Genomic DNA, 23,881 nt, shown 5'->3' with positions numbered 1-23,881 from the left:
GCGATTTGGCCTAGATTGGGAGAATTGGTGGGTAGACTGCATGAATAATGAACTATCTACAAAGTCCCTGTGGCTAGTTGAAGATGTTTCTCACTCTCATCACGAATCCCAGACAAGTGAAATAATTGGAAATACCGAAGTGACTTTACTATGAATGGGAAGATATTATCTCAAGTTTTATTCAAACTTTTTTTTATACATATATATCTGAAGATTCCCTCCAACTAAAACCATGTTTTATGCAAGGGAATAATTTAAAAGTGACAGACAACTGGATTTTGGTGAGATGCACATCATCCGAGTTTAATCATCTAACATCCCTTCCCTAACACGCCTGAATTAAATTAATGGTATGTTGCTAGGCTTCTGCAGAGCTACATGGTGAGGTATTTCAGCTATTTGATTTAGGTGTATTGTAAAGGATTGCATTTAAAAGTTTCAGGATGATATCTGTCCAGCTCTGGACTTGGGCACCGCTGATCTAGTTGTTGAGATGAGGGGAAGTTGCAGAATTTAAGGATAGTCACCCTTCTTCAACATTCCATTCATCTTTTGAATTGCACCAATACAGACAACAGCATTATACTACAAATGCCATGTTTTGCAGTTGATACAATGCTCTTTGGTTTGAAAGCTTTACCTTGGCTCATGCAAATATTATTCCAGTCATTGTAGCCAGGAAGTTCGATCTTGTAATGTCTGACCATAGAACATTTTCTGACAAGGCATTTGGCTTGTTCAAGCTTCTGTCAAGCCGTACTCTTTTATGGAGTACACAACTTGTCAGTTCATTGCAATGGCCAACTTTTATTTCTTAAGAATATTTTGTAAAGTCGGAGGTTTGAAACTTGCATTGGATTTGGTTTTACAACAATACAATAAACCAGAAACACAGAAAATTACTAACTGGACATTTTAAGGCTTTTAGAATAGTGTTGCCACAACCCATATTGCAACTCTATTGAACATTTCTCAGCACTGTGATCGTTATCTCAGAAAATCAACCATTTTCGATGAACTTAGGCAACAAAACTGGTCATGTAAAAAAAATTCACCAAAACTGTGACTCTAATCTCATTGAACATTTTGTTTAAACAGTAAACTTCCTGTTCATTTTTTTCATAACTATATGTTATATCAATGATTCATATTTACAGTGAAGACTGTAGGCGACATCTAAACACAGCTCACACGAATGACAGGATTAATAAGTTACAACTATATCTATGAGGAAATGTGAACGCCTTATTTGAGATTTGCTAATAGAGTTGCTTAAGCCAGTGCCAAGTCGTCTAAAAAAAAGATGTAAAGCCATATTTCAAATGTAGATGTTGGAACATGACTGCATTAAATTATAGCCGATATTGTACTATGTATGGCGTCCAATATACTTACTTTGAAAAACAGAGAGGTATGTAATGAATAATTCTGCAATCTGTCATATTGAAAATGAATTTTGTGGCCTACTCCTTGCCAAACACAATCTATCAATCTGCACAAAACAAAGAGCTGCTTTCTGTATATAAAAGAAAGATAGTTCAAACAAACAGATGCAGGTTATGCACAATAATAAAGTGTTTACAAAGTACATCTCTAATACATATTTTCTCTGGCAAGCCACTTAAGTGATAAACTTCAATTTAACTTTGACAGTTAAATATTCTTTTTTCTTTGAGGTGAGAAATCTGAAGCTGGCAGCTGCAGTTTCCTGAGCGGTTTGCTGAAGACTCTCCATCTGGCATACAGTGTTCAGTATAGAGAAATCCTTCACTTTAACAGGTGTCCTCAGTCGTATGCCATGATGGGTGTATATGAACAGCCTGAACCAGTATGACCGTTAACATATAGTCTGCTACATTTAGAAGCATTGACTGAATTTTACACTTCACTACGAAAAGACTCTTCACTTCCCACGTGCTTTGCAAACTACGATCATATTTACAAATAAATATACATGTTTTTCAATTATCTAGAGTGAATAGAGTGGAGGTCTGAGCTCACATTTTCAATGGCAATTTTTGGGATATAAAAAGATTAGACAGACACATTTCAAACATTTTTCCACTTTTAATGTGACCTAAACATGTTCAGCTGCACTAGAAAACAAATTGAAATCTTATGTGGAGATTTCTTTTTTTTTTTTTTAAACTAAACTTTACAAACAAGGTTACCCATATATATGTATTCAGAACCAACCACCACATTCAAACACGTTAAATCGCAGTCGGTATACATAATTCCAGTTGCATCTGATTAAGGTTCAGCTATTTTAGAAAACTTTTTCTGACATGTTTTCATCTTACAGCAAAAGCCATGGGGCTCTTATTGTCATAATATATAAGTCAACGTTCCAAGACTTTAGCTATAGCTAGAAGCATAATGAAGAGGGTGATCAAGTGCTTACAAGTACTGGCTGCGTATCATGTCACAACAATACCCTGTATTTCTCATATGCCCAGGCTATATGGTAGGGTGACATGGAAGCTTTTTTCATTTACAAAGTAAAACATTTAAGCTCAGCTGAAATGTTTCTTCAGCTGAAAGTTAACAGCACACGTGGCCAAAGTGAAAGGACTTCTAAAAGGTTTAAAATATCAACCATTGCTGGCACAAACTCTTCAGCCCTCCAGGAAACTCAAGATGGAGAATTTCATCTTTCAGCACAACAATCCAAAACACGTATTAAAATTAATAAAAGGAAGGCAACAGTTTGGGAATGTCCCAGTTAGAGCAGAGACCTGGATCTGGTTGAAAATCTGTGGGTTGATCTGAAGAGGGCTGTCCACGAAAGACCACAATCTAAAAGATCTGGAGTGGTTTTGTAAATGAGAGCCAGCAAGTCTCATCATGTCAAGATTGGCCATGATGATAACGCCCTACAAAAATGGACTGGGAGCTCTAATAAAAGAGTGCTTAAAAATGTATTAGTTTAGGTAACCACTCTATTGTTTCAGGGGGTTTTTTTTTCCACTAATAAGTCCGTTGTTGTTTTTAATTGTTCAGTTTAAAGTCACGTTAAAGGTTAAAAAAGTTATTAAATGATTTTGCAATTTTTTTCACTAAAAATCTGCCTTTTTAACAGGTGTGTGTAATGATAAGAATATATAGATAAGAAAAGGTATAGTCATATATCTGAATTATTCATGAACATGACAAAGATACATGGAAGACAATTTGTGGAGCTTATTTAGACGTATTTGCACAGTAGACCTTTATTTATGAAATAGAAAATTGTGTTATTTTATTTTAAAAAGCTAAAAAATGTATCTGGATATTATTGTTAGCAGAGCATGTCCGACATCAGCCGCTTTCCCTTCAAGTAATTGGTTATTGAAATCCAATACTGGCCACACTAGCCAGCCACCGATCTGGGGAATCCTTTCATCGAATCATTTTTCCTCTGGGGAAAATTGGGAGTCTTTGGGGAATTTCTAGCTACCACTTTTGTGATGGGTAATGGATAGAGGTAATCCACATAAAGACTTCCTGTTCTTTGGGCTTGTCAATATTTGAACGCAAACATTTTCTTAAAAGCTAATGAAGAGCACATTGCTGCCAGTCTCAGTATCATAAAATCCTTTTTCAGCCATGGGTTTTTTGCTCTGAATTTTAGTGTTTATGCATTTACAGCTGTGCTTTTAATAGAAATGGAATAAAATACAAAAGAATACAAAGTATATATATTTAGCTAATCTAACGTGGAGGACTTAGATCAGTTAATTTCAATTTAAAAATTGTAGTATTCAACCCTGAAATGTAAAGAAAAAACAAAACAATTAACCACATTTTTTTGTCACAATTGAATAACTTGGTAAATTAGGCATTTTTTACAGTACAATAAAATACCTTAAAATCTAAATTAAAATAGCTTAATAAGGTATGTGTAACATACATTTTGACCTTATTTGAACTATATATTCTGTAACCATAAGCCAGTTTACAGCACTGATATTTTCAAAAGTTGAAAAGATGGAACATTTATAATTACATTGTAAATGTAATTATAATTTAATGTAATTTAATGTAATTAAATTTTATGTAATTTCCATGGGATGCAAAACAAAGTTCTTGAATGACTGGAATTGTTTTAATATGTTAAACATAAAGTTACTCTGGGCTGCCAAAACTATTTTGCTTCAAAAAAAATTATTAATATTTCATCTGACAGTTTTATGTAAATACTGTGATATTGTGACACAGTGTATTTTCTGTTCAAGGTTTTTATACAGTAAGAATTTTGTACTGACAGCCTCATTCTATGAGGCTTGGCTACTCCAAGCTATATCTGTAATCATGTTGCTATAGGCTTAGGGTGTTGGAGGACAATATGATCACTTTTCCTCACTCTGATATTTTCTTCTAGTATAGTTGAAGATCTCTTACATAAGTTGCAAAAAAATACTGAAACGACCCATTTTCTGACTTTTGATTTTGTTTTGTTTTGCTGCTTGGTGACTAATATAAATCTACTTTGGATAAACAAAGTCTGGATACTAAAGAGGTAATATATCACTCTCGTTAAGGTAACGTCAGTTGCAAGCTGTTTCAAGTAAGAGCTATTAGATCATGTAGTACATTTTTCTTACCAATTTGTACCCTGATCCAGTGGAACTGTGGTATTTTTTTACTCTTTTTTTCATCATACCATTAGAATCTCATATCGATCCATGTCTACATTGTAATAAAACACCTGTCACATAAAAAAGTAATGGGAGTGTTTGTAGATATGTGTGTAAAACCACCCTGGGATCCTGAAATCATGCTGCTGCCTCTTAAAAATAATCAAAACCAATTTTAACAGCTAAAACAGCCTTCAACAGAGTAAATCATGTTAGTGTGCTCCTTCACGCCAGGCATATGCTTCTTCCAACCACCTGTAAGAAAGTGCACCAGAGCTCTTAAAGGTGTTTGCATGGTCCAATTAACACCAGATGTTAGCCCTTAGCTAACTTACCGAAGCTAAAAATGCACAGACCTCCAAGGAGAGAGCACGGTCCAGTTAGCACCAGATGCTAGCCCCTTATCTCACCGTCTTCAGCAGAAAAAAGGGGAACAAAATGCACTAGTTCGTCATGCTTCCATACCCTGGCCACCTTTGAGTGGACTCTGACAAAATGAAGAAAACAGCAGGCTTCTTTAACTTCCCAGTCTAAGGGATGCATCAAACATTTAGTGCTGTATGAATTTTCAAATTATAAAAAAAACAAGAGCTAAAATCAGGAATTAGATCTATTAGGAAAAGACTAAGGGTCTATGATGAATCTAAACTGAGCAAGATTGGTCAAACAGTATGTTACAATATCATCACCATGCATCGTGTTGCAGGTTACAAGCTCTTCTTTTTTTAAACTATATTTGCTCAACTTTGTGTAAATCTTAAAAAGTGCTAAAAGCCACTTGACTAGTAAGAAGTTCAGTTCTATGTAGATGAAGGCCGTAGGCTGTTTAAGCTTTTCCTTAGCTGTCTAATCGTATGAGTTCGGGAGTTGGCTTTCCTAACTGCACTGTCAACAGCAGAAACCGAGAACAGGGCTGGCAGAGCTGAGCACCCAAAGCTATATGATTTAATAATAAACAGCAAACTCATGGGTACATTAGTGCACACTTCGAGCTAATTCTTCAGGGCTTCTACTTGAAGTTCTTGTTTTTCATCATCCTTCTTTATTCAGAGTTTTTACATAGCTGCTAAAAGTAGTTAAATAAATGAAAATGAATGAATGTACTGTAATTCTTTGTACCTCATCTGAAATGACACTCGCTCTCTTTCCAACTAGATGCAGATATGAGTGCTCGTGCTTCCTGAATTCATTTATATATCGTGTTTTGTTGATTCAATAATAAATGACGCTATTGAGCTCTTCACCTTCATAGACATGTGCATCATAACTAATGAATAATAAACAAAAATCTATACTGTACCTCAAAGAGAAAGATCAGATAAGGTTAGGACAAATAGTACAGGTTTAATGAAGCTTGTCAGAGGATGTTAAATGGAAGATGGTTTCAAAACTAAACCCAAACCTTTTCATTTTTAACAATCACCTCTGAATATGCGAGTCTGGGCCTGATTGGTCAACACAGTTAAAAACAAAAGCACTGTAAATGATCCCCTCTATTTACAATCGTCCTAAATCTCAAAAGAATTTCTGTTCAGTGCAGAGTTTTTCAGTCTCAGGTTTCAATCAAGGAAAAATCAAATTCAGTCAAAATCAAAGGAAAAATGTCCTCTTACTGTAGCTTTGGGGATCTCCAAAGCAGGTGCCATCTTTTGCATTTTTACCAGCTAATAGTGGGCTAGTTGCAGAATTATCAGGGCTTAAAAATCATTTGTATCTAGTCTGCCCTGTTTCTTTTATTTTGTTTACCAAGTACCTAAAATGCTGCATTACAAACTATTTAAAAGTGTTAGAGGATTCTTCAAACAAAGCTTTTGTAATCCAGTGTGACCAACCAGGCCGACAAAACATCTGCATTTGTAAATTTGACAACTCTGTCGACACAACAGACCAACTCAAATACATTTCCTATTTGAAATGTCACACACAGATACATGGTTTCAAACTCAATGCTTAAATTCCAGCACACGTAGTAATAAAAAAGAAAACATATTTACGATCGCAATATTAAACCCGATTTAAAAGCAAAATCCCTACCAAAGAAATTACATTTATATGCTTGGATAGTCAAACAAAAGCAGATGACTAATAATCAGATAGTTGTAGTTTATGTCGATGCTAAAGTATAAATATGGATTAACAATCTAATCCTTGAGATGTGCTTTGTGAAATGAGATAATTTCATGCCTGAAGAAGACAGAAAAACTTTCACCTCTCGAATCAAACCAACTGGCTATAATGTATGCTGTATACTCTATAGCGCCAGTGACCCAGAGAAATGCCCATCCATGCAGAAGACTCAATTACAAGCTAATAGACATAACACAAGCAGAGGTTAAATTGTAGGAGAACTGGTGAGGTTAAAAAAATAACAATGTTTAGAGAATAAATCTTTTAAATATTCATACACACAAAGTGTGACTGAGTTTGATAGATTAACTGGCACAAATATAAATAATGAGGGTAAAGAAGCTCGCAAGGTAAAAATAAAAGATTTGCTTGTCTTAACATCCAACAGTTAAAGCACCTCATTCCAGCACAACCGGTTCTCCAACCCTCTGCTTTCCCGTTCACCTCCATTACATGATGTTCTTTCAAATATTACCTAAAAATATTCAGGCTTGCTCAGTTTAAATACAAAGGCAGTCTGAAATCTTGCCCTCTTTTTTTTTTTTTACTTCCCCATCAATCTTAGGTGTGGTTCACATTGGAAAATCAAGATACAACTGCACTGGCATTGATGCTTCCTTAAAATAACATAGTACAACTCTGGAACTACAGAACTTTCCTTTTTTAAAAGCTGTGTCAACATCACTTGGCAACAACAACAACAAAAAAAAAAACAAAGAAAAAAAACAACAGTTCACATTTTACTCACTGCATAGATCACAACATTATTATTATTACAGTGTAACACCAACAACCCAACAGCATAACCTTCAAAGCAAGATATATTTCTGAGCTGTGACGGAATATAAAATAAGCATCCATTACGTCTTGCACCACAACACAATAGAGAGATTGATTATTAGCTATGTGGCTGAGTGACTTTTGGCACAGTCAAGCAGAATGGGTCCCCTCTTCTTGAGCACTGTGCTAATAAACACCCTTACATTAGCCTCTCCTCCTCCTACAGCTCCCTTCAACACATCACTGTTTATTTCTTACTGTCTCTTCTTAAGACTTAAAGGGAGCTGTTCTAATTCCATCAACAGCCACTCGCCGTGATGATTAGTGCCAGTCCACTGGTGGCCTCGAGGTTCCACAGTTTCTTTCCAAATGTTGCTCAGAATGCAGAGCTCAGCTGCAGTTTCTGACTTGGCTCGGTTGTAAAATGCTGCAACTGTGGACAGCCAGCGCACTCACAGACAAGTGACTTCTGGTTGTCAAAATCGAGAGTCGGAGGATCAAGTGACACGCCACGCCACAGAACACCAAACAAGAGTGTGGTTTATCGCGGTAAACTACGAGACCTTCAAATCGTGAACAGCCACGGCCTCATTTCGCCGTGAAATGGTCGATGTTATCATTTGCGTTGAATATGCAGCCAACGTGACTGCTCAGGAAATCGAATTTCAGGAGAGGTGAAAATACTTCAGATTCAGAGCTTTTTTGATGGTAAATATTTGCCAGTTGGTGTCAAGATCAAATTTTCTTCTGCGTGGTGGGCTCATTTTGTTGCACTTATTTCCATAATAAAAGAAAGAGGTCACAGAAGGGTCTTTGCATTCATTTTCAGTCTGGTGCTAGCTATGTGATACACTTCCACTGCAAATCCATCATTCTACCACTGCAGCACACTAAAAGATTTAATAGAGATTAAATAACCATGGAGAGAGAATAAAAAATATGTTGATGTTGTCCCTTGGTGACTAAGCATGACTAGCAATCTACAAAAAAAAAAAAGGAAAAAAAAAAAAGGCAGAAGCAACAAGACCATCAAATATGTAGGAGACTAGGAAACAAATCGTGCTGACTGAATGTAAAATATATTCCATATATATTTTTTTTTTCAGATTTGTCAGGTCACACCCACTTTTATTTACATGTTATGAAATAAACAAGATAGATTAGGCCTAAAGTTTAAAGCAGGGTTGCGTAATAAAACGATATTGTAAAATCTGAATGCCTCACAGAGTCAACTAAGCTAAAGAAGCCATAGTAAAGCTGTAGCAGCTGCAGAGATCCACAGCTCAGGTGGGAGAGTGTTGACATGACAACAATGCACCAACTGATATGGAATGTGGGTAAGTGTGGCAATAAGAAAGCCATTGTTAAAAGAAAACCACAAGAAATTCCTGTTTACAGTTTGAATTAAGCCGTGTAGGGGGAAACATGAGGAAGGTGCTCAGGTCAGACAGGACCAACACTTTTTGGAGCCCATCATCAAATGGTGGTAGCAGCTTAATGCTATAACAGGGACAGGAAATCTGGTGAGAATGGTGAGAAAGATGGGTAAGACTAAACACAGGGCAATCCTGTAAGAAACCATGTAAGACGCATGTTTTCTTACATGTAAGAGGCTTGAGCCCAATTCTATAAAGTGACACCTAAACAAGCACTGAAATGATTTATTAAAGCAAATTCCTTGTACTGAGCTACGATGCACAATAGAATGAGCACAGTTTAGCCCCAAAAGACTTGCAGCTGTAATTTGGTAAGTTTGGCCAAAGGTTTCTGTACGACCAATTGACCCAAAGAATACAATTACTTCAAATTCACAATTTTACTTGTGACAAAATGTGCAAATGACATATTATTTTGTGTTGGTCTATCATGTAAAATCCAATTAAAATACATTGATTTTTGTGGCTGAAAAGTGACAAAAACATTTAAACGTTCAAATAATTTTGCAAGACACAACAGCTTTCCAATCAGTTTTCATAACATAAAAACCAAAACATACAATATAATCAAATGTATTTATAAATGTTTTTTTTTTTTTTTCTAATGATGTGGAGTCTTTGTAATTGGCTCTACTAGCAATCAAGTATGAATGGAAATCTCTGCAAGGAGCAGTTAATTAATAGGAAAACAAATGTTCTGAGGTATGTTATTTGTTTTGCCAAGACGGCAGCTGTAGATTTATCTGGCATGTTCTGCATAATTTACATATTTTAAGCTCCGCTGCCATCTTAAACAGCTGAAGTGTTTTGCATCAGATGGAGTGAATAATGCCTTGTCAAATTTTTCAGTCAGACTGAGGCTCACAAAATGCATGACAAGCCACCAAAATTGAGCTTGTACAGCAGAAACGCACCCACGGGAGCAGCACCCCTCTGGTTTTGCTACATTTTCTGAACCACTGGTTGAGACGCATTGCCACAGCCCATTAGAAAATTTGCAGATGTGTGTGAACTCTTAAAGAAACAGATCTCTCATCCCCACAGCACTTTCTTCTGCCTGCATGCTCCCATCCCACTTTGGCCGCAGGAAGAGTGGCAAGAACCTGCCGCCCCTGGATATGTCAGAAGATTCTGTATCTCTGTAAGTATGATATTCTGCACCACACAAAGAAAACAAAAGGCTGACATGGTTCTGCAGTATTTGAACAAAAAGAAGCTGCAAGGGAAAAAAAAAACTACCTATTTGTATAATTAATATATATATATATATATATATATATATATATATATATATATATATATATATATATATATTAAAAAAAGAAATTAAAACATGTTTTAAATGGAAAATATATACATTTTTGTTTTCATTTCAATTTAATCCAATAAGGTTTACACTAAAGCAGCCTTGAGGAAACTTGTTGGAATACAGCAAGCATTTTGAACAAGTGACCTGTAACATATTCTTGTTGAGTATAGACAAAAAATAAAATGAATACAAATCTATGTAAAGAAAATGGAATACTACAGATTAAAATATAAAACTACAGATTAAAATGGAAAACTACAGATTAAAAACATCTTGGACATTGTGCATCTCTTTTAGCAATGCAATTAATTCTTGCAAAGCCCACTTACGCTTTACAAAATCATCAATGATTTACAAAAATCACTTTTCAACAAAAATTTGATTGTGTTTTTAATTTCTTTAAATATTATGGGTTTAGTTTATGTTTAATTTGTAATAATAATAAGTTAAAATGTTTGCATTTATCAACCTGATAATTTTGGCCTTTATGGAAAAAATAAGCACTACTGCTTTAGGGTATGCAGGGAATATACATGCATTTAGCAATGCTTCCTATACCAGTTCTAGTAGCTAAAAGGAAGATGATGAAAACAGCTTCCAGTTTTAACTCTTGAATCACTTAGATTTTGTTTTAATTTTGTTTTAAGTGTGATCGTGCGAAGCTGCAGAGCTGTGTAACACCAACTGCTCTCTTTCTCATACACCCATACTGTGATGTCAAATCTAACGCCAATATGACAAACAAATGACAAAGTAGAGAATAAAGGCTCTCGTTGCTATTTGTAGAACTTAAAGAGAAACTAAAATCAGTTTCTGCAGGTCAAAGCTTCAGTCTGCTATATAAAATCTGCAACTGCTGCATCACTGGAACAGATAAGATCACGTCCAGCTACTGTGGTGACTCCAAGCAGCTAAAGAATGCAGAGCGTGTAAGATTTGACTTTCCATGAGCAATCATTGATCCCTCAGAATCTCCTCACTCTCCAGAATGGTTCTATGCACATATTTCTGGCCGGATGAAAGCCAATGAATGGCTTCAGGGGTCCTGCATGCGGTACTACATCGTCCTAGACTCACATCATTTCAGCTTTTCAACGTACCAGATAGAGAGATGCCCGCAGGCAAACATTAAAGCTCTATTTTACATCTACTTTTAGTTGATGTAGGTTTCAAACACCTCATATCTCCTTTTAGATGTATTGCTGTTGAAGACGTCAACCCTCCCGTCAAACAATTAATCTGAAGGAAAAAAAAAAAGAATTACATATGCTAATTTGAGTGACAACATACAAATGAGCTTTTCTGTCTTCACAGAGATCCAGCAAATCCCCACAAAATCACTCTGACACAGTCATTGTGTTAGCAAATTCAGCCTCTATTCAGTCAGGGGAATCAGTGAAGCTGCCATAACATTTTCCCTTTTGAAACTGTAACGACAGTTTTGGGTCTGTGGCTTCTTTGCGAGAGTGGGAAAATTATTCACAACCCTCAAATGCGATAGGACGGCTCAAGATGCACAGTAAATGTGATATGGAGTGCAGTTTAAATTGATTAAAGTGAGAGAGAGAAAGAGAGAGAGAAAGAGGGGGGGATGCAGAGAGGGTGGCTCTCCTGGTAACTTTACAAGACCATAATCTGTGGAAGAATCAAACCCCACAATGTACTGTAGACAAATTTAGTGGCAATCCTGGTGAAGTTTAGCAAAAAGCCTTAAAATAAGGAATATTCTAGTGCAAAAGGATGATCTCACACTGAATTAAAAAAATATATAAATTGAGAACAAATCTGTCTGCATTCAAGGTTGGGGAAACCCACTACAAGTGCATATATTATTTATAAAGGCTGGAGATAAAATAGCTTCCCAGCCAAATCAGAACTAGCTTTACAATTCCCATTTGAATTTACAGAATTTGATTTGATACAAAGACAAAGACAGAGATAAGACCAAGTCTTACTCCAAGTGTAGATGTGCACACAAAGAACTTGGTTGATGTATCTTAATTACAGTTGGGTTTATTGTTTTTATCTCTTATTTTGTTTCTTATTCTTTCCTGTTCATTATTTTAGAAACGCTACAGTAAGATCGTGAATATGTCAGTGTCAGTTACGTCAATATTCACAAAGAGAACTAAATGATATTTTAAACCGTAGTCAAATCATCAGACTACTTCTTAGTCATATTTGTTCTGTGATAAAGATGTGAATACAAAGACGAGACAACGTTTCTGTGAATTTAAAACCAAACCAATATGATTTTGGCCTGCAATTCCCAAGCTGTGAGAACAGAGAGCAGGAAACAGACATTCTTTGTTTTTATTGTGTGCATGCATGTATATCGGTGTGTGCGTCCGAGCGTGTGTGAATGTGTGCATCTTGTTCATGGCAAGAAATCAGCTCAGTTTAGCACATAATGGAAATGTGAATCGCCCTGAGCGCCATTCTCCCACACAGGGAGCGATCTGGCTGGGAGCTGGCTGCATCCTTCCAACTCTAAACAGTGAAAGGGAGTTAGCTGGGTTAAAATCCTGCCCCCGTCTTTGTTCCTCCCCGGAGCGGTTCACAGCTTTGCCCATACATTACTCAAACAGGTCATCCAAACAGGTCTCGCTAGCAGCCTGAAAAACAGATTCACACACATTCTCACGCATTGAGCACACACACACACACACACACACACCCACAAACACACACACACACAGCGGGCGTGCTGGTAGGTTCAGCCGAGAAGGTGAAGTTGCGTGGATTATGATAGATGACACCTTCGATGGATCCTATAGCACAACTGCCCCAAAGTGTTATGCTTAATTTAACCGGAAGTCTACCTTTTCCCAATCCAACATTTACACAATTTCACATTTTCATACACCCCATAAAAGGTTACCTCACTCTACCATTCCTCCACAATACAACTCGGACACCTGAAAGAACCGTTTCGACCAGAGGAAGACGACGGAATATCAAACTTACATGCCACCTCCAGGGAAGCATTCCGACTCACGGCCTCTCCCAAATAGTTGCGGGCGATGCACACGTAGTTGCCGTCATCTGGTTTGCTGCGTCGTCCGTGAACGATGCGCAGGAAGAAGAGTGACCCGCTGGGCAGCAGCATTCGATGGGAACGGGGATTCTCGCGGTCCGTCTCAACACGCTCCCCGTCTTTGTACCATTCCACCGTGGGAGTGGGACGGCCTTCTGCTTTGCAGTTGAGGGTGGCTGGCTCGCCTTTCGATACGATAAGGTCAGAAGGGTGTTCGACGATTCGAGGAGGGGAGTCTTCCTGGCGAAGACGGGACCCTAAAAAGGAGACAAGAGAGTAAAATGTCCTGTTCAAGCAGTAGCAGAGGTCCTAATCCAATCTTGTAGTAACAACTAGATTAAGAACGCAATAAGGCAAGCTCTTTTATTAAAAACCCTTCAAATGTACTTACATTTTGCTACATTATTACCACAAACACCTTTATTTTGGGATTTTATATGAGCCAACACAAATCCTGCATAATTATTAAATGGAAAGGAAATGAGTGGTGCAAGAAGATCTTAAATTCAAATCCCGACCTGGAGTCTTTTTTGCAAGAAATTTGCATGGTCTCCCTGTGCATGCATGCGTTATCTCCGGGTACTACAGCTTCCTCCCAGAGTCCAAAAACATGACTGTTAGGTTAACTAGTTTCTCTAAATTACCCTGAAATGTGAGTTTCCATCCTTTGTGGTCCAAGACGTATCCTGCTCAATGCTGGAGATATTCACCAGATGTGAATGCACATACAAGTGATAGTTGTGATATAAAGCTGTTATATTTATAAAATCTAGTTTCATGACTGTATAAGCAGAATAAAAATAAGATTTTTTTTTTTTTTTTTTTTTTGCAGTCAGTCCTTAAAAAGTAACTTGATGAACATCAAGCTCTTCTCAGTTGAGAGTGGCTGTGTCACCACATGGAAGCTTCCATATTTACTTTCACAGATAAGAGCTGAAAAGTCATTACAACTCATTAGCTTTCCCATTAACACGTTTCGTCAGAAACTGACATCATCAAGCATGTTGTCTCAGCAGGTTCATTGCAGCGAATGCTGGACTACGTTTATCACTTTCTAACGTATCACCATGGGATAAACAAAGTTTACACTTTTGTTTTATCTCTGACCTTTAGATTGATGGCTTGTCGTGCATTCCAACGCTTGTTTTTGACCGTTTACGGTTAAAAATCCCCATAAAAATGTCTGATCACAACTAAAAACAAGAATTCACCACAATACCCTTCAATAAGTGTAGAACAATGTTATTTTCCTCGCCAGCAAGAGATTATGGAGGTGTATATACCGTTTCTCCCCTTCACAGCATATGAAGACATTATAAAATTTGCTCTGTGTGTAGGTGTGTGTGCAAGCAAACAAGAGGGTGATGTTTAAGCTGCTAAAAATTGACTTTTATAAGGCAATGTAATAAATAAGATATAAATACATGTTGACAAAAAGCATTCCATTAGCCAGGAACGCAGGGTGAACCAAGGTGACGTGTTTTTTTCTTCTCTAAATGCTTTTAAAACACTGTCTACAATACATCTTCCGCATTTGTGCAGATCCATAAATCATGCAGAAACAAACAGAGTTTCCTGCAATACTGACTTTGTCCAATATGTTGTCTGCACTGACATTTTTCAGACTGAAGCTGTCAGACGGTGGAATTTAAATGAGTTTATTAAAGTTGTTGGTGGCACACTGGCTCAGTGGTTGGTAACTGTCAGCCAACAGCAGGCAGAGCTTGTGGGGTCCTGTCAGTCTTTTAGTCCTGTGATGGACTGGCACTGTGTTAGGGGAATTTGACTGTTTTCTGCACGATTCATGCTCCATGCAACCCCCTGACCCTGAATGTAAATGAGCCAGGACAGAGCAGATAGATGGAGTTTTTTTTTTTTTTCTAAATTATATCTGGATGAGTAATATCTCTGTCTTGCATGAACGAATGATAAAAAAAAATAGAAGGATTTTTTTTTTTAATTCCTCTAACCCTTCTCCAAATTAAAAAAGCTGCCATGTAAAATGTTTTTGTGATAAAAGGGTGGGAGGACCCCTAGATGAATGCAAGCATTCTTTTTCTTGCAATTTTGTGTTTATGGGGAGCTGTCCGTGGTACTGAAGCAGAAAATCAAGGGCTCAGAGCAGAAAATGTGCTTCTTTAGGGTTTATAAGCAGGGGCACACTTATAAAAGCCAATTTAAAGTGACAGAACCCCTCAGATAAATTTAACTTGGGTTTCTAATCCAATATATTTTTTTTTATTTTTCATTTTTTTGCTGTTGTTGTTTGAAGAGTATAACTAAAAGAGTCTATTTGCAAAGGCAATATAAGAACAAATTTAAAACCAACCAGATCTGAAAATGATAGTCAATATAACACCCTGCCTGTGTTTCAAAAACACATTTTGTTTTCTCAGTGATCTTATCATCACTCTCTCCAGCATATCAAGGGTTATTTGCCTGAACATTGAGTCACACGTAAATAACTTCTGACAATTTTGACCAAAGATGAGGAAGAAGTTTATGCTGTACAAAAGGAGTTACGCATCTCTTCAGATGCAAATCTTTGCAAAAATAAAGCCTTGCAATCAACTCAGTGTTTGTTCTGATTTGTTAACATTCGACTTGGAATAAGGCGACTGGATATAGATGAGGACCGTGCTTTGAAAAACAAGAGGCCCAATCACGAGGAACAAAGCTCAACAGCAGTCAAACAACAACTGAAGTCTCAAAAAGGACCAAGCAGGTCAATCAACGTACCATGAAGCGACCGAGTATAACATTATGACCAGATTGTAGCCCCATATGAAACAGTGGACATTCTAACAGTACTTCAGCAATCCAGACTATGATAGCTCATCTGCTGGACTGGAACTGCACAGGCCAGCCTTTGCTCCCCACTTTCATCAATAAACCTTGATGGTGGGTTACCACTCTTCGTTCCCTGAAACACTTTAGATACGGAACAGGGCACACCAGACCCACTTTCAATTTACCTCCCCTGTTAGTGGTTATAATGTTATGCCCAACCTATCAAGTTTCCAGGCAGTATACCTCATTTTACATCTACATCACTGAAGAATCATTTTTATGAAGCCACAGCCTACAAGCACTTTCAGTTTCCAAAGAGTAAACTGTGCATCAATTCCATCGTTTCCATACCAGCTCTGAGTTCCTTTGAGTTTAATCTGACAATCAGACCATTATTTAGGCTACCTTGATAGAATTATGTCCAACCTTTGTTTTACTAACAGGATTGTAGACAAAATAATAATGAAAAAAAATCTATCAATAAAATACTTTTCTCCGTAACATGTATAAAAAAACACCTTAAATGAACTACTTCTACATGTCATATATGATTTAATTCCTGTGACAAACGAGTTCCCTGGAAGAGACCTCATGAATAAATGAGAGACTTTTGTCTAAAGAAGCCATTAAAGAGTTGGCCTACAGCAACATCCGACACCAGAACTGAAATCAGCCAACTATAACGCGCTGTGCGCTGGCATCATGGCCAATTCAGAAAAAAACAAACAAAACAGAACAAAATTATCTCTTAAGGCACTCAGTTTGTTCTTTCTGAGCTTCAAACTGTGTCTCAGGTCGCATCCTGAACTCAAATCAGTTCACAATGTTAGGGGAAAAGATGCGATTAAACTTACCGTCGCTTGGGGTGTACAGAAGTCCACAGAGGAATAGATACTGTAGAGGACCCATTCTGGCATATTGGCCTCGTAAGCTATCAATGCAAGAATTCCTTCCAAAGCAATTCAGTCAGTGAGTCCCGTTTTCGTCTGTGTCAACAACTGTTTCGGCGCGGTGAACTAAAACAACCTCAAAAAAAAAAAAAGAAAAAAAGAAGAAACAATTCTCAGCCACTAAAGGAGGGAGATAAGTCTCATTCATATGTCCGTTCCTCCTCTCCCTCTCCAGTAAGAGCGCACCAGTGAGCTGAGCTCTCCCGACTCTCCGACACGCTGGCAGTTCCTGCAGTCACCAATTCAAACATCACCACCGACGCCCAAACCGACGCCTCTCCACTTCCCGACGGTTCCGCCGCCTCAACAGCATCCCCTCCCTGACGCCTCTGCTTCACCCGCGGCTCCACGCGAGGCGACCGGTCGCGTCCATCCCCCGCGTGGGACAAGTTGAGGGATGAAAGGTTGAAGATGGGATTCAGTCAGAGGTGAGTAGCTGTGCGCGCGCGGTGCGGGCGCAGCTTAGCCCCTCCTATCAACTCCCGTCGCCCAGGGGAAAAAAATAGTAATAATATGCCCCACGATGATAATACGCACTATAAATTTCAACAATAAATCTCAGCGGCTGTAAAGATAATGAATAACAGCATGCTCACGATGGGATATTGTTTTTAATTTATGTTTCTATCATTGAGTGCATCTTCCTCCTTTCATCTTAAATGCAAAATTACTGTACATACTCTCCCCGGCTATACGAGTTTACACTGTCACTACAACCAGCAGATCCAATAAATTATTGTAAAAAAAAATAAAATAAAATAAAAGTATGTTCTGTCAGTGTGACGCCATGCCTTGATACAAATATTCTCAAATTTACTTTTATAAAGCTGATGCATTTTTAATTCCAGGAGCACTTGTATCTATGTTACACAAGTATTTATGTACCTTGAATTTTTCCACACTTTGTCACACCTGAAAGTGAATATTCAAACAAATTATAACCTAAGTGAAACATGGATTGTTTCCACACCTTACAGTGTTTTGTTGGGGACCAGAATTGAAATATTTGTTACATTTTCAGCTGGAGCAGTTTGCTTTCACATTTACCCCCCTCGCCTGTGGGTGGCGCTGCACCAAGATCCACTGAAGGAAACACGAAAAGACATTTCGGCGCAACTTCCTTCTTCGCAAAATGGAAATAAAAATGGATTGGCGTCAGTGTGGGATTTTCCTTTTGTCTTTTATCAAATGACCATGAGCCATTTCCTCCACAAACCTGAAAAACTCACGTTTGATTGATTTGGTTGTATTTTACCAGAATGCCCTGCGTTTTAATCCGCTGCATTTGGAGCAGTCTCCAAGTTCACGTGGCATTCACATGCAGCTACATCTGATCCGCCCAGAGTTCACTTCAAGCAAACCCAGACCTAGGTTTTTAGGTGGACCAGAGTTTGCTTCTTTTGGTCCTCATCAGACTTAGACTGCTCATTCACATCTCCATAAACAAACTTTCGAGACAAACGAACCAGAGTTTGAATAAGGTGAATAAACAGGAATGGTGTGAACACACCCCTGATGGTGGGTATTATGCTGTGGAGATGCTCTTTTTCTCAAAAAAAAAAGAAAACAAAAAACTTAATCTTGCCCTTGGCAATTAGAAAATCACAATAAAACACATTGAAGCTCGTGGTTGTAATGTGGCAATATGTGTAAAGGCTCACTCTTGAATACTTTTACAAGATACTGTATTTAGCTTAATGTGCGTATGCTTTCTGGGTACAATAATTTAAACAAACTTCACTCATCTTCATAGCCAACATTCATTTTTCATGTTTATGGTCGGAAAAAGTCATTACAAAAGGCCACAGCTGTAAAGAAATGGCACTTCATTCCCCACCCACTGCCTGGGGTGTTTATCCTGATCCACCGTCAATTCGCTCAATATTGTCAATGGCATTATAAATGCAGTTTCCCCACAGTGAGATGAGAGGGAGATAGGCTGCATCAGGCGCCATCGATCCAAACGGTTCAATTAAACCATTTTTTCTTCTTGGTACTGCATTGACAGCAGCGGATCGAATAATAACCGTAGACAATGAGTGAAATGATCATGTGTAAAATGGGGTGTGAAGTGAGCACGGTCAGGTAAAGTGGATGAATCTCATTCCTCTTGCATCATGGATCCAATATGTCATGACGGGTCAAATTTCTTACATCAAAATCTCTGTTTATATGGTTGTTTTCACCTCTTTGTCAAGGAAAATTTTGCCTGGCTAGCTCAAGCTCGAAAAACATGGCATAGAAAAGTGTGGAGTCCGTGTGTGTTTCGTTGCTATGTCATATTAAAATGCCTTCCTCTTCTACTTTGCAGTTTCAAAGTCACTCAGATTGGATGCAGAGCAGGTGTCTTCTGCTATTTTCAAGTCTTCCCACATATTTTTGTTTGTTTTAATCTAAATCAGAACTTTCTTTCAGATGTTTGCTGTGTCACCTTTATATTTTGTGGTGAACTACAAATATAGGCTGGGATTTTGTGTCATACTGAAGTAATATTACCACAGCTTTACTCTTGACCCATCTGCTCAGTCTTCATGATGCCATTTGTTCACTAATGTGCCCTTGCAAACGTCTGAGGCCTATACAAAACAGGAGTTGTTATTCTAAGACTAAATTGCCACAATGTATACGCCACAGTTCTCAGACTTTTACTTACATTTTTTTAAATCACAATTACATTGAGGTTTGTGATTTTAATGTAATATAATTTGTAAAAGCTCAAAGTATTGTAGTAAGTAGATTGAAATACTGCTTATAGTGATGTACGTTTTTAAGTTTTCGGATATTACATTTAACAATTTAAGTGATATAGAAGCACAAGATAGAGTTCTCATAAAATAAACCAGACCTGTTATAAAAACCTAAAAAAAAAAAAAATCTTAAGACCAAACCAGATCTGTTTTAGCTTCAGAAAAATGCAATGACTGTTAAAATGACAACAAAGAAAAACATTGCTATAAATTTTATTTATCCTTAAACAGAAAAACCAAACATGAAATCTCTAGAGATCCGGTAGGTATTTTGATACCGACACGATATTTGAAAACCACACAGCAACCTGACAAGACGTGAAATGACTTGTGTATTTAGTCATTTTCAAATTGCTTTGGTTTGTCTTTTGCAGATCCAGGACTTTGATTGTTCCATTGAAAACTTGGTTACATTTTTTTTGACCAAACTACTTCGGTTGAAAAGATAAAGAACATGAACCTAACTGCTTCATACTCTGCTGGGAGAGGCTACTAAACTCTGTGATCCTGAATGGGATGAAGATTGTACAGAAAATGAGTGAAGATGTAACAAAGTAAAATCCTGACTCATTAACAAAGCACCATCAGTTGAAAATGTGGGCATAATGCAGAGCTATTAAAGATTGAGTAACACTGGTTTTCATTTAGAAAAAATGCTTAAATTAAGTTCAGCATGTAAAGCTTGTTTGCATCATAATGTCTTTTGATAATGGGTGTCTAGACTATAGTAGAAAGAGTAATTTATACACTCAGTGAGTTCAACTCGAAAGTTCAATAAGGCAATGGAGGCGGAGAAAGACCCATCCTCTAATCACACACACAGACAGACGGGTTTCCAGGCACCATGGGATTCTGCTTCCTGTGTCCCACCGACCAAAATGAAAAAGGCTTAGTTACCGTCATCAATCTCGCCCTGGTCACACACAGGAGACAGTGTCAAGGTCAGAATTTTTGTCTGCACCATTACCTACGCGCAGCCATGTTTGCTCAAGCCAGGAGAGCTGGCGGTAACAGATGGTGTGTGTGACAGCGTGTTCAACACCAAGCATGGCCGGCTTCAATGAGAGCCGAGCAGACATGTGTCCTGAGCACCGAGTCCAGACGTGCGTACAAGTGCCAAACCCCTGTCTGAAAGCGAGAGCTGCTTATCCCACAGGCACTCCCTTCATACTCTTCATATCTAAGCCAGTCTCCATAGAACAAATAAGAGAGGGCATCGTGTTTAGCATTTAGCTCAGTTTGTGTGTTTGTTTTGTTGTCATTTTAGCCTGAATGGAGATAGATGTCAAACCATCTAAAGGCCATAAACATGCAGCGTGCAGTAACTCACTACTGTGCTGACAGTCTTTTGCTAGATTACAGTGAGATCCAGTTAATCCAACTATATTTACTGTTTTGATGGTAAAAGGTTTTCTGGCTCAGAAAACCATACTATTGTTTTTTTTTTAGTTGTTGACGTTGAAACAATCCATCATCCTGAGAAAACATCTGACAGTTGAAAGGAACCACTTATTTCTAATGGGAAGAGACTTCCAGGAAAACCAGACTCGGCATGAACAGCTACCTGCCACAACTGTGAGCAGAATAAGTCACAGTCACACTGAAGCAAAGCATCCCCAAACCACAAAACCTCTGACTCTGCGCCTCAATGTTAGCATGAACTTATTTTTTCTGGAATACTGTATTTGGTTTAGACCAAACCTGTTCTTTGGTTTGGTGTCCAAATGATTAAACTTTAGGCCCCTCTTTTGGGGAAAAGAAAGAAAAAAAAACATGACTTCAGAAAACTGTTTTTTTTTTTGGTTTTTTTTGGGAATATTTTTTTCTTCCTTCTTCCATAAAAAGCCCACTTAAGTCAACAGTAGCAAGACAGATTCAGGAAACTTTAGGGTATCTGAAGACTACTTTGAGTGTCTCACATTTTGCGGTGAGGATGAACTTGCCTGGACACTCAGGCCTGGGCATGTCACTTAGAATGCCCTCCATTTGCAGACTGTTGTCTGTGCAGAGGGCTGGCTGACTTCAACCTGTATTTAGATGTCTTCAAGCACCTCGCCAGACTCGAAACTTGCTAAAATCTTCTATTTGGGGCTTTAAACAGCTCTTTCTGTCTCACTATGGTGCACAGGAGCACACAGACCTAAATGCCTAGAGATTAAAATGTTTCAGGAAAACAAACGGCTATCTGACCAGTAAGGCCCTTTTGCACCGTCTTTGATGATAACCTGATTGTCAATCTAATAGTTCTGGAATTGAGGGCTTTTCTTCTTTTTTCTTCCAAACTTAATATATATATATATATATATATATATATATATATATATATATATATATATATATATATATATATATATTGATCAAATTATTCAATTATAAGTGACAATAATTGGTTTCCACAGGTAACGGCATTTATGTTTGCTGCACCTTTCAGTTTTAAAGTGCTTGAAACAACCTTTTTATGGTATAGGTTGTGGACACAAGGCATAAAACCCAAAGGAAAACTCCTGTCAACTAAACTCTTATTTAACTAACTGTAACTCTGAGGACCAAAAGTGTTCTTCAAATATCTGCCGTACCTCTGGGGGAAGTTTTAAATGACTACAAGCCCTAATTACACATCACCGTTTCACCTCCCAAGAGATACCTTTTTTTTTTTGTCTCAGGTCATGGTTTGTGCTGTCAGTGCATTAATATAATTTTATTCTCTTGCACTGTTCAAATACTTTCCTCCGGAACTTCACGCTCCACAAATCACTATTGAACTCCTGACACACCTTGCAATAGTGAAGAGAAAAGAGTCCAATCTTTCCAAGTCCGCCGAAATGCTTTTGAAAGCCGAAAAGGCCCCCCATTCAGACTCTGAAAGGAGCACTTTTGGGAGAGCAAGTGAGACATCTCTCTCGCAATACTTGGACACGGAGGAGACAGAAAGGGTTTGTGCTTAATCAGGCACAAAAGGCATTAACACCATTTGGTTTTCCTCTGGATGAGCAAGTAGAAACAAACAAAAAAAAAATAACAGGAAAACAAGGGAGAAAACGCTGAGTGCAAAACGAGGTACAATCCTGGGAAGCGGTGTGCACATAACATTTTCAAAATGGCAGATAATAGACTTCTTCCATGCGTGTAAACATTGCATTTCCATAGAAATGGCCTCTTTTCGTGTTTCAGACGGGCAGTCATGGATGAGAGAGTTGTGTGGCACTCACCTCTTAATCTAGTTAGATGCTACGAAAATTGCACCAGCTCTCCGGTTTTAAAAAGGACATAAAAATTGTGTCAGTGCAGGCAATTTAAATTCTGCACCAAACAGTGGGATACTGTCAATAAATGAGATCTAATTTATTTGAGAATCTTTGCTTTGCTGTCATTTTGCCAGAGTTTCTCTCAATGCTGTAGGGCATGTAAAATGGACAAATGACTTTTTTTTTTAAAGTCACACCAGAGAGTTATGTGGAAATTCGTGTTTCAATTACGTCACGTTTGCATTTCTTTAATGTCGGAAATTGTAAAGTCAATGTGATTCAACACTTTGAAATTAAAAATGGAACATCTGAATTTGCACATTTTAAGATGTGTAAAAAAGTAACAAATATATTTATTTTTATTAGAAACCAATTTCACTATATATATCAGGCTAGAAAAGGTTTAATTTTCCACCACTCAGAATTTCCTAAGCTTTGCAGCAAAGAATGGCATCTGGTCACCAAGTGTCCATGACGACCACTGGATGATTTCAACATGCCAACCAGTTGTTCTGGAGGCTTGCATGTAAATACTAAGACTTTGCTAAGCCTAAGTGCTTTAGTCAGATCAGACTAAAAGTCCGCTTTTCAGAAACAGTCTTCAGAAACACCAGAAAATTAATATGTGTAACAGCACATTTTTCTTTCTGGTAAGGATGGCCAAGGCCAAGTGAAGATGTGTTCAAGTTTAATTTCCAAAAGTGGGTGGCATATGCCCAATTTAACACAGAAATTGTAGAACACAAGTTACAGTAATAAGCTGCTGTCACACCATTTTCTGTTTTGACATGTAAGGCTGGCTTATTACAAAAAATGTGCAACATGAGTCTAAATGTAAAAA

At 37.7% G+C, this 23,881-nt stretch overlaps 1 protein-coding gene across 1 annotated transcript in view; it reads right to left on the bottom strand.

Annotated features, from left to right (window-relative positions):
- Nucleotides 1–23,881, bottom strand: part of LOC106914846 (roundabout homolog 2-like) — a 114,911-nt gene that overhangs the window by 75,765 nt on the left and 15,265 nt on the right. Inside the window, exon 2 of the mRNA XM_088012576.1 lies at nucleotides 13,239–13,565. Within this exon, the coding sequence (XP_087868702.1) occupies nucleotides 13,239–13,565 (327 nt within the window). The remainder of the gene's footprint in view (nucleotides 1–13,238; nucleotides 13,566–23,881) is intronic.

The sequence above is a fragment of the Poecilia mexicana genome, unplaced genomic scaffold (genome assembly GCF_051168715.1).
Source record: "Poecilia mexicana isolate PSO_F unplaced genomic scaffold, ASM5116871v1 scaffold_14, whole genome shotgun sequence".
In the NCBI taxonomy this organism is placed as follows: domain Eukaryota; kingdom Metazoa; phylum Chordata; class Actinopteri; order Cyprinodontiformes; family Poeciliidae; genus Poecilia; species Poecilia mexicana.
This window is presented reverse-complemented; position numbering and strand designations above follow the sequence as displayed.